At 41.1% G+C, this 12,033-nt stretch overlaps 1 protein-coding gene across 1 annotated transcript in view; it reads right to left on the bottom strand.

Annotated features, from left to right (window-relative positions):
- RARS (arginyl-tRNA synthetase) overlaps positions 1–10,347 on the bottom strand; it is a 37,715-nt gene extending 27,368 nt beyond the window's left edge. The window contains exons 1-6 of the mRNA XM_011997882.1: positions 10,249–10,347; positions 8,342–8,476; positions 3,917–4,105; positions 2,769–2,877; positions 2,139–2,239; positions 1,081–1,202 (exon numbers count right to left, since the gene is read on the bottom strand). Of these exons, the coding sequence (XP_011853272.1) occupies positions 1,081–1,202; positions 2,139–2,239; positions 2,769–2,877; positions 3,917–4,105; positions 8,342–8,476; positions 10,249–10,293 (701 nt within the window). The 5' untranslated portion in view covers positions 10,294–10,347. The remainder of the gene's footprint in view (positions 1–1,080; positions 1,203–2,138; positions 2,240–2,768; positions 2,878–3,916; positions 4,106–8,341; positions 8,477–10,248) is intronic.
- Positions 10,348–12,033: the final 1,686 nt, after the last annotated feature.

Raw genomic sequence — 12,033 nt, 5'->3', positions numbered from 1 at the left:
AAAATATACGTTGATCCTACCTACTTCTCTCGCTCTCTGCTTTTATCTAATCCAAACCACCAGATCATCTTTCAAGTGGATCATGATGATAGCCTCTCGACTTACTGTTTTCGTTTTTTTGTTTTGTTTTTTGACACAGAGTCTTGCTATGTTGCCCAGGCTGGAGTGCAGTAGCGTGATCTCAGCTCACCGCAATCTCTGCCTCCCAGGTCCCAAACAATTCTCCCGCCTCAGCTTCCCAAGTAGCTAGGATTACAGGTGTGTGCCACACGCCCAGCTAATTTTTGTATTTTTAGTAGATATGGGGTTTCATTGTGTTGCCAGGTTGGTCTCAAACTCCTGACTTTGTGATCCATCCCCCCTTGGCCTCCCAAAGTACTGGGATTACAGACATGAGCCACTGTGCCCAGCCTAACACTTACTGTTATTAGTCTCCCTTCTTTGCCTAGCTTCTTCACAGTAACTAACCACAGTAATCTTTTATTTGTATTATTTTAAAAATTTTTATTTCTTTAAAAATATAAAAAATAGAGACAGGTTCTCGCTATGTTGCCCAAACTGGCCTAGAACTCCTGGCCAAGGTAGTGATCCTCCCACCTTGGCCTCCCAAAGTGCTGGGATTACAGGTGTGAGCCACAGTACCCAGACTAATCTTTAATTTGATCACCCTGCTTCACAAACTAAAACTCTCTAATAGCTTCCCAGGACACTTAGAATAAAATCTCAATTGCCTATCATAGCTTACAAGGCCCAAAATACCCTGTTCCTTTACTACTTCTCTCCCTACTAGGATATAAACCCCTTGCATACAAGAGGTCCTCAAGAAGCATTTGTAGAATGAATGAATGTGTTTTATCCTTGGTTACACTAAGAGTCTAAAAAAAAAAAAATAGTAAAAAAGGTTCCGAGGAGAGGCTCAGGACGTATTTTAAAAGTTTACTGGGTGATTGTAAAGAACTAAGCTGACGAACCACTGATTTAGTTGAACGTTCTTTCTTGAGTGAGACATTTCATGTTCTATAGAATTTTCCAAACAAGAAAATAAGGAAAGAGTACAGTAAGCAAGGCAAGAGCACATACCTGAGCACATCATACCCAGCAAATTCAAAGAGGCGGCTTATACTCTCTCCTATGATAGTTGACCTCAGGTGGCCTACATGCATCTCTTTAGCTATATTAGGGGAGGAAAAGTCAACTATAACCTGGGGTAGACAAGAAGAGAAAGGCTGTTAAGAGGGGCAAAAACATAAAGAGAGAAAGATTTTTTTAAGAGGAGCATAAACATTTTGTTCTAATGCATTCATTAATAACACATCTAATAACAAACTCAGACTTAAACACTAATTTGGGTTGTAATTCAACCATGTTTGATTTTATGAAGGATCTGCTTATATATATACACACACCATTTTTTTTTTTTTTTTTTTTTTTTTGAGACAGAATCTCGCTCTGTCGCCAGGCTGGAGTGCAGTGGCGTGATCTCGGCTCACTGCAAGCTCCTCCTCCAGAGTTCACGCCATTCTCCTGCCTCAGCCTCCCAAGTAGCTGGGACTACAGGCGCCCATGACCACACCTGGCTAATTTTTTGTATTTTTTATCTGCCCACCTCGGCCTCCCAAAGTGCTGGGATTACAAGCGTGAGCCACCATGCCCGGCCCTGCTTGTATATTTTTAACTGAAAAAGAATCAAACTCATTTATACAAATTATCCACTCTATTTCACTGTTATCTGTGTATCAATTGGCTACCTCAAATGCCTTGTGGAATTCAGTGGAAAAAAAAAAATCACACAACATGCTAGACCCAGGAGAAAGGCTACTTCATAAATGTTCATAATCTCAAATGTGAATGATTAAATTTCAATATAAAAAGTGAAATCCATTCCCAGTTTCAGCACTTTCCATGCAGTTCGTTTTTCTTTTTCTTTTTTAGAGATGAAGTCTCACTATATTGCCCAGGCTGAAGTGCAGTAGCTATTCACAGGTGCAATTGTAGCACACCTCAGCCTTGAATTTCTGGGCTCAAGTAATCCTCCTCCCTCAGTCTCCCTAGTAGCTAAGACTATAGGCACATACCACCATGCTTGGTTCCATGCAGTTCTAAGATACTAATATATTAATAGAAGACTGCACATATACCTTTTTATTCTCTCCCACAGCAGGCAGTTGAACTCCATTAACTAGGAGACTGGTCAATTGTTCTGATACAAAATCCTTTCTTAAGTGGACATTAATAAAACCTAATGGATAGAAGAGAAAAAAAATATCTGATAGTGTCTTATCTTGAATAATCGCTCACTCCTAAGGATTTGCTCCAGACGCTGACCTGGCTCTGGTAAAATTCTTCAGGATTCCAATACCAGTTGTGGCCTTGACTTAAGCTGTCTTGTAAGCTTCTGTCTCACCGTCTACTTCAAGCCTTCACCCTTCTCCTAAAAGCTTCCTACTTAACTCAGGGCCCTTTCCCTTTCAGCCTCTCAAGAGAAAACAGAAGGCCCTTGTGCCGAAGACTTATCTGCCATTATCTATCCTCATTTTGCTGATGAAAAACTGAATTACAGAGAGGCAAAGTAACTCATTCAAGGTAAGGCAGCTAAAAGCCGTAGCTGAGTCTAGATTAACAATTTCCTATATCACAATCCACAGTGCTTTCACCACCTTGTTCAGTATATAAATTTTAACCCTGTTATTAAAATGTGTGTTCTTTTTTAACTTCAAAAAGGACTCATCTTCAATACAACTATTAAAAAGGATAACATTATGTCATACCAGGACCAGCAATTTCAACTTTTTCAATACATTCATTGTCTGGGAGGTGTTTGGTAATGTTTTCAGCAATTTCTCTTGGATTAACTTTCTGTTCCTTGGTTTTGAGCATCTACAACACAATATAAAACGATTCATTACACAACAGATTTCAGCAAGTTACTCGGAAATGCACACCTGACAAGGCACGAGATGCATTTTACATTAAGAACCATCAAAAGGCAGAAGCAGAGAAGTCCAATCACATTATGAATGACAGATTAAAGTATCAATAGTGCCAAGAGGAATAGAAAAGTGCCCAAACTACATGATCTCTATTTCCAAATACGTTACACACATATACCTGGAACTTTTTTTTTTTTTTGAGACGGAGTCTCGCTCTGTCACCCAGGCTGGAGTGCAGTGGCATGATCTCGGTTCACTGCAACCCCTGCCCCTGGGTTCAAGCAATTCTCCTGCCTCAGCCTCCCTAGTAGCTGGGATTACAACACCTCAAACTTTTTAATGATGACCTAACGAAGTCTACAGTTATGAAGCCTGGTTCCAGCATATTTATATTTCTAATTTTCAAGTCATGAAGGTGTGCAATATTCACACTTGAGAAATAAGCAACACAGTAAGACCTGGACTCTTCAGAGTAACCCTTTCCAATTCAGCAAAGAAAGGAAAACAGAAAGACCCAAGCCAGATGCAGTTAACCACAAACACATCAGACAATGCAGCTATTTAAAACGGGGAACTCCTCTGCTTGAAGGTGAATATATAACCCTGGCTCAAAGATCACAGTTACATCAAATATTTAATTGGGATGCCAACTGGTAAATGGTTTATTTTAATTTTTCACCTCCCAACACTCATCAACAACAGACAGCAATCCTGGACACAGCAGGAGGGAAATACCTAAACGAAAGAGTACCAATGATTGCCCTTAAATATTGAGAAGACATATAAAATTTAACCAAAACTTAAAAATTGTGCCTAAAAAAAAGTTAACGCATATACCCCCCCAACCTTTCTCAAGTTTTTCAAACTGTGGCAAATGGCCTTTTCACTAAGGACGCAACTTGCAATAGTATTACTTCTGTAAATGGTAATGATGATAATAATACTTTAAAAAAATCAAATAACCAGGAGTCATGACAATACATCACCTGAGAAATACCCATAGCACTATTACACTGATAGTCTCCAAACTTGGGCTGCTGACTTGGTGTCACTAGCAGAGGAGGATTTTCCAAATCTGGATATGCAGCCTTAATTGCATGACCAAAGACCTCTTGTAGGCGGCTATTAATGTTAATCATATTTTTAGTTGGTTTGTTCCTTTCTGCCTGAAGACTCTGTAGGAAAAGAAGGGAAACATGTCAACAATGAACTACACCATCATCATACATGATTTCTCCAAGTATTCTGAGTATAAACCTTCAAATATCTTAAGAACCAAAAGAGAAAATGTACTCATAGTGTGAGGCCCTCACATCTGGGATTTGCTAAGACACGTAGCAGGACAAGTCCATCCCACGGCATCTAAGACATCCATGGGAAATGCCCTGAGGTCTTACTTTTTGCATTTGTTTTAGCAGAACAGAGACTGGGAGGAGGAAGTTAAAAGGGCTGACGGAAACCTTTTCTCAGCTTCTCCAAATCTGAGAAAATAATATAATTTCACAGCAAATATTGGAAGTGAAAATTCAATGGGCAAAAAACAAATAAAAAAATACATGATGTCCATCAAAATGTTGACCTGTTCAGGCATGAAATAAAAGGGAGCAAAGTAGGTAATATCAATATACCAGAAAAGCCAGTAGTTCTGTTTTACTGTTATTAGACCTACTACCTCCTGTTTTCCCATGGAATATAGTCACTGAAGATGGCATATAATTCTATTACTGCACTTATCATGCCCTCACAAAACTGTCTGTCTCTATCACTAGACTGCTGCATGCACAGAAAGTGCTTAATTCATGGCTCTCTTCCCTGGCACCTAGCACTACTTGCCATACAGCAGTTTAGCAAAAAAAAAAAAAAAGAGAAAAAAAAAAAAAAAGGTCAATGAACACATATGCTTTTAATGAAAGATAAATATACTGCCTATACGCCTTTATGTTCATCAATTTTATGTTCACCAAAATGTTCATCACAATTTTATGCTCATCATAAATTTATATTCATCAAAATGTCAACAGTATAAAATAATGACAACAATAACAAAAGTTAATATTTGAGTATGTAGTGTCAAGATTTGAACCAAATGCTTTATTTATATGCATTATCTTATTCCATCTACATAATAAAATTGAGTTTGTTACTATTAACACTATTTCTATGTGGGCTACAGATAAGTAACTTGCCAAAGACAAGACAGAATAAGTGGAAAAGGCCAGATTCAAACTCAGGTCTATTGGAATGGAGTCCAAGTTTTATGCTCCCCTCATCATCCCTCTCTATCATATGAAGAAATTATATTCTTAAATTCACTAAAAAACCTGATTTCAAGTTTGTAGCTAATCAATAATTGACTCCTCTCTGTGGTAACATACTTAAGGAAGATATGTTTTTACCAATCTAAAGATTTCCAACAGCAAATACCAAACTTACTTGGATATGATCCTTTTTCTTCTTTGTTGGGGGTAAGAGACAAGATCTCACTGTGCACTCTGCTGAGGCTGAAGTGCAGTGGCATGACACCTCACTATAACCTTGAACTCCTGGGTTCAAGAGATCCTCCTGCCTTGGCCTCCCAAAGCATTGGGATTACTGGCGTGAGCCACCACACTTGGCCTAGATTATTATCTTATACCCAAAACCTGCTATAATAAATGTCAAATTTTTGTTTGTTTATATTTATTTATTTATTTATTTATTTATTTTGAGACCAGGTCTCGCTCTGTTGCTCAGGCTGGAGTATAGTGGCACGATTTTGGCTCAAGTCATGAAGGTGTGCCTCCTGGGTTTAAGTGATTCTCATGCCTCAGCCTCCCAAGCAGCTGGAACTATAGGCCCGCGCCACCATCCCTGGCTAATTTTTGTATTTTTAGTAGAGACAGGGTTTTGCCATGTTGCCCGGGCTGGTCTCGAACTCCTGACTTCAGGTGATCCACCTGCCTCGGCCTCCCAAAGAGCTGCGATTGCAGGTGTGAGCCACCGCGCCTGGCCTCAATTTTTTATTTTTAAAGGATAGGAGTACCACTATGTACATATGTATGTGTGTGTACCTATACACACGAAATCTGTGCTTAAGTTTTGGCACTATGCAAATTACTATCTGATTATAATCAATTCAACAAGTTGTCTCTACCAGTGTCATATGTGATGCTTTCAAGTCAGAGCATGTGGCCAAAGTGAACCAGGGCGAGACAACAGGGTGAATGGCCATCACACACAGTACTTTATTACTCTGTGGTTTTTAGTTCTGCTGTGTACCTTGTGTTCAGTTGCTCATTCAGTAGGGCAAAGTATTTGTCAAAGAACCAATATGCCTTCCACAATACACTAAGAGTATTCTCCTATCTATATGAGAGCTAATTTGCATTACAGAAAAAATGTGTTGTAGAATATGCTGTCCTTCTATCCCAGCTACTTGGGAGGCTGAGGTGGGAGGATTACTTGAGGTGAGGAGTTCCAGAAAATACTGTACTTCCTTTTGTATCTTTTCCCTTATAGTCTCTAGCATATATTAGACATTTAATAATACTTTTGAATTAAAATAAATATAACAGAATTAAACATATATAAGTGCAGAATAAATGACATAACGAGAAAGGTGAGATTCTTTTGAGAAGATTCTATGGAAAAGGAATTTTGTGATTTTAGAAGACTCAAAGACAAGCACAGCAGATTACATATAGGTAGTATGAGACTCCAGCCTAGCAGACCACATATAGGTAATATGGACGCTGGGCGTGGTGGCTCACGCCTGTAATCCCAGCACTTTGGGAAGCTGAGACGGGCAGATCACCTGAGGTCGGGGGTTCGAGACCAGCCTGACCAACATGGAGAAACCCTGTCTCTACTAAAAATACAAAATTAACCAGATATGGTGGTGCATGCCTGTAGTCTCAGCTACTCAGGAGGCTGAGGCAGGAGAATCACTTGAACCCGGGAGGCAGAGGTTGCGGTGAGCCAAGATCGTGCCATTGCACTCCAGCCTGGGCAACAAGAGTGAGACTCTGTCTCAAAAAAATAAAAAAATAAAAATAGGTAATATGAGAGACGTCATGGGAGTGGGGCACATAGAGTCTAAGGTGAGTAAATGGAATCAATCAGCTTTGGGAAAAGGATGTAATGCCAGCACAGTTTGCCTGAGAGTAATATATACACATGGGAGAATTGTTATGGGAATGAGGTCAACACTCTGGGATATGTCATCACCAAATATTAAAGGCAGACCAAAAAACTGCAGCAAGTTCTTTCTTTTTTTGAGACAGAGTCTTGCTCTGTTGCCCAGGCTGAAGTGCAGTGGCGTGATCTCAGCTCCGCCTCCTGGGTTCACACCATTCTCCTGCTTCAGCCTCCCAAGTAGCTGGGACTACAGGCGCCCGCCACCACGCCTGGCTAATTTTTTGCAATTTTTAGTAGAGACGGGGTTTCGCCATGTTAGCCAGGATGGTCTCGATATCCTGACCTCGTGATCCGCTTGCCTCAGCCTCCCAAAGTGCTGGGATTACAGGAGTGAGCCACTGTGCCCGGCCGCAAGTTCATTTTTTTAAAGCAAAATTGATAAACACTGTTAAATTATGAGACCATTAAATAAATATAGCACAAGCTTCACGGGAAAAAAAAAAAGTTTTGAAATACCAGGTGGAAACAAACCCAAATGATTATGTAAGATATAAAAATAAAACTGTAAAATAACCAACCTAGGGCAGAGAAAATATGTAGGTGTATTTTCAAATATTTCCTTTATGATAGAGGCAATGATTTAAAAATCAAATATGTTTTTTTAAAAAAGGCATGGGCATAAACTGTTGAAAGAAACGCCTCGACCTTGCTGGGTGCACTGGGTCATACTTGTAATTCCAACATTTTGGGAGGCCAAGACAGGTAGGGTTGCTTGAGGCCAGGAATTCTGAGGCCAGGCTGGTCAACACAGCAAGACCCCATCTCTATTTAAAAAAAAAAAAAAAAAAATTAGCTGGATGTGGTGGCACACACCTGTAGTCCCAGCCACTCAGGAGGCTGCGGTGGGATGACTGCTTAAGCCTGAAGGTTGAGGCTGCACTGAGCTGTGATCATGCCACCACACTCTGGCCTGAATGACTGACACCCTGTCTCAAAAAATAATAAATAAATTTTTAAAAAGAAATGCCTCACCCTACCTAAATCCTACTTTAAGTTAGCCAAATAGCAGGATGAAACATTTCAAAGAGTCCTGAAGGACAGGACAACACCAACTTCTCACTATTTGCACCAACTACCTCAGTCCTAAGTTGTCTAATGCAGGGAAAAGAATAGGGTTTCTATGCTCCTTTTTCCAAATTCCATAGGATATACTTCCAGAATCTTTGGTAACAAAGGCTTTAAAAAAGGTATAATAATTCAAATTGGAGGATAAAACTGGAACCCAAAGTACTCACCTTTTGAAGAATATTCAGTCGATACTTCAATTTTAAATTTTCTTCTTGTAACTGCTCCAAATTTGGAGAAGCTCCTAAACAGCCGCAGTTTTTCAACCGGTCAATTTCAGCAGTCAGAGATTTAATCTCTTCTTCCTATGGGAAAAAAAGCACTTTTTTCAGTTCATAAACTTACTTCCACATTTCCCCTCTCTAGCAAGGCATGGCATAGACCATGGGAATCATTAATGTTCCCTTTGATGAGCTGTGTTTTTTTCTCCTCTGAGACTTTTGCTGACGTTAGCATATTATCCTTAATAAGAAAATACTAGCCAGGCATGGTGGCTCACGCCTGTAATCCCAGCACTTTGGGAGGCCTAGGCAGGCGGATCATTTGAGGTCAAGAGTTCAAGACAAGCGTGGTCAACACAGCGAAATGCTGTCTCTGCTAAAAATACAAAAATTAGCTAGGCATGGTGGCGCATGTCTGTAATTCCAGCTACTTGGGAGGCTGAGGCTGGAGAATTGACTGAATCCTGGAGGTGGAGGTTGCAGTGAGCCAAGATCATGCCACTGCATTCCAGCCTGCTTGACACAGCAAGACTCTTGTCTCCAAAAAAAAAAAAAAAAAGAAAAAAAAGAAAGGAAAAGAAAAAGAAAATATTAAGCACACACACATGTGTGTTGGGAGACCGGAATAGGAGTAAGTATATAATGGGATGTCTCATATCCTTAGTTTTTTTCTTTGGCTTGATAAGACACTCTGACTTAGCAAGAGTACTTAGTTAAGTTTCAGGTTGACCAACCTGCTTTTATTCCCAAATCTTCTCACTTGGGACTCTTAAAAAACCAAATGTCTTTTGTCACATTCAAAATAGCTCAAGGGTCTGCCTTTCACCCTTCCTCGGACTAAACAATTTGCCCATTTCTTCCTATTTCCAGTGTGTCAGGTCCTAGACTAGACCAGACAAGGCTTTGTACTTTAATACCTAAAACTAAAGACATGTCAATTCAGAAAGAAAGAAAGCTTCCAACTTAACTGCAAAACTCAGGGGAAGATTCCTCACCTGCAATTTCAGATTACTTACTGGGAGATAGCTACAGTCAAAAGCAAATTGCCATAAATGAGCATACAGTATGTTCCAGGAGCTGAGTTTAACACTTTTCAGAAATTACCTTCATGATTATCACAACCCAGTGAGGCAGTCCTTATAACTTCATACCGATAAACACATTGCTCAGAAATGTGAAGACCTTGCCAATTTACTCGACTAACTTGTACTCTGTGACTGCTGATTAAGTATAAAGCTGTAACAGGATACAGTGCTGTGAACTATCTTCCTACCATCCCTCCCCATCTGGGCATAAAAGGTAATGGTATTGTTTCGCTTTCACTTTTATATGGTGTGGCTGCTCCTTCCCGACCAATGTTGAGGGCACAAAGCAAAGTCCGTTGGTCTGATAGTAAATCACCCCATGGGCTTACTAGGAATCCTCTCGCTCAGTAACCCGGAAAGAACTGCGGCTGAGCTGCAAACCAAGACCCAGAGCTCGGAACGTATTCCCTCCCGCCTTGTCTATCTCCCCGCATACCCCGAGAAAGCACGTGTGTATGCAGAAGAGGTGGATTGTGGGGAGGTAATCGTTCTGAACATGCCAGGCTCCAGCCCACCGAAGACGCTGGCTTGGGGGAGGCCTGGGAGAGTGTGGGGACCTTCCATTACGCTGAAAATCACAGTCACACGGGCTTTGGAATAATGGGTGCTTCCTCTCCCAACCCTTCCTGCTCCCACAGGGACCCTGCCGCCCCACTCTGAGAGGACCAGGATGGTCCTCGTCTAGCTGTCCCGCCCCCGAAGCCGCTTGGGCAGAAGCCAGAGCCTGTTCCATCTCTTTCAGGCTTTCCCGCCGGTCTCTTGCGTCCAAACCTGCTGCAGCAGCCGCGCGGAGCACTGAGAAACCAAACCGTCCATCCTCCCGTCAGCGTCTCACTCGCCAAGTGGACGGAAGCGGAAACGGTCAGTCTCTCCCGGAAGCGGAAACCCCCTCCGGTCCGCTGTCCCGTCGGACTGGGTGCTGGCGCCTCTGGTGCCTCCTGGCGGGATCCAGGAGACACTGCGGGGAGAACCCGCGAGGATGTCGTCCGGGAGCTAGGCTGCAGCTCAGGGATATTTGGGCGAGGGGAGAGGAACTGAGCAGAGATGAGCCAGAGCTGCACTGTGCTTGGATAGACTAGGACAGGCACTGACCTAGAGCTTCTGGCTTTCAAAGGCCTCACTTTGCCCCTCTGTGAAATGGGCACAAAACTAACAAATCCATTCATTTGTTCAACAAGCATTTATTGTGTACTTTAAAATGCCAGACACTATTCTAGGCTCTGGGGGCAGAGAGAAACAAAAACAAAACAGACAAGATCTCCCCTCTCATGGCAGATACATTTTAGAATGGAGAGATAAAATAGACCAAAAAAGGCAATAAATCTCAGGTAGTTTTAATGGCTAGGAAGGCAATGTGATACAGTGACTTGGGTCAGAGAAGACATCTCTAAGCAAGTGACATTTAAGTTAAAATATTATTTATTTTTCCAGTTTTATTGAGGTATAATTGACGAATATAACGATGTACAACATAATGTTTTGATATATGTACACATTCTGAAATGATTACCACAATCAATTAACATAACCTTCATCTCATACAGTTATCATTTGCGTGTGTGTGTGTGCATGTGTGTGTGTGTGGTGTGAACATTTAGGATTTATTCTCATCCTGGGAAACAGCTAAGACCCCCTCTCTACAAAAAAATGGAAAAATAGCCGGGCATGGTGGCATGTGCCTGTAGTCCCTGATACATGGGAGGCTGAGGTGGGAGGATCACTTGAGCCCAAGAATTTGAGGCTGCAGTGAGCCATGATCATGCCACTGTACTCCTGTCTGGGTGACAGAGTGAGACCTTTTCTCTCTATTAAAAAAAAAAAAAAAACAACTGCAAGTATACAATATACATTACATCTCTAGAATTTATTCATCCTGCCTAACTGAAGCTTTGTAACTTTGAGCAACATCTCCCATCTTTCCTACCTCCACAGCCCTGACAACCACCATTCTATGCTCTGCTTCTATGAATCTGAATTTTTTAGATTACTCATATACATGAGCTAATGTAGTATTTGTCTTTCTGTGCCTGGCTTATTGTACCAACATAATGCTCTCCGGGTGCATCTATGTTGTCACCCATAACAGGGTTTTCTTTTGTAAGGCTGAATAATATTTCATTTTATATCTATTGAGTTAAAATTATAAACAGCAAACCTGGGATATATGTTCTAAGAGGACAGGGACCTTAATTATCTTGTTCACTCTTCTCTATGACTCCAGAACTTAGAAAGTAGCACTCTCTAAACATTTTCACTTCTGTGCCTCATAAAAGTATTTTAAAAATTCTTATCCCAGTGTATACTTTTAAAAGTTGACATCAGGCTATGCACAGTGGCACATGTCTGGAATCCTAGCACTTTGGGAGGCTGAGGCAGGCAGATTGTTTGAGCCCAGGAGTCCAAGATCAGCCTGGGAAAAATGGTGAAACATCGTCTCTACCCAAACCTAACAAAAACAAGAAATGGGGAAAGGATTCCCTATTTAATAAACGGTGCTGGGAAAACTGGCTAGCCATAAGTAGAAAGCTGAAACTGGATCCCTTCCTTACACCTTAT

This window comes from Mandrillus leucophaeus, unplaced genomic scaffold (assembly GCF_000951045.1).
Source record: "Mandrillus leucophaeus isolate KB7577 unplaced genomic scaffold, Mleu.le_1.0 Scaffold115, whole genome shotgun sequence".
In the NCBI taxonomy this organism is placed as follows: domain Eukaryota; kingdom Metazoa; phylum Chordata; class Mammalia; order Primates; family Cercopithecidae; genus Mandrillus; species Mandrillus leucophaeus.
Note: the sequence above shows the minus strand (reverse complement) of the source record. Positions and strands in the feature narration are given on the sequence as shown.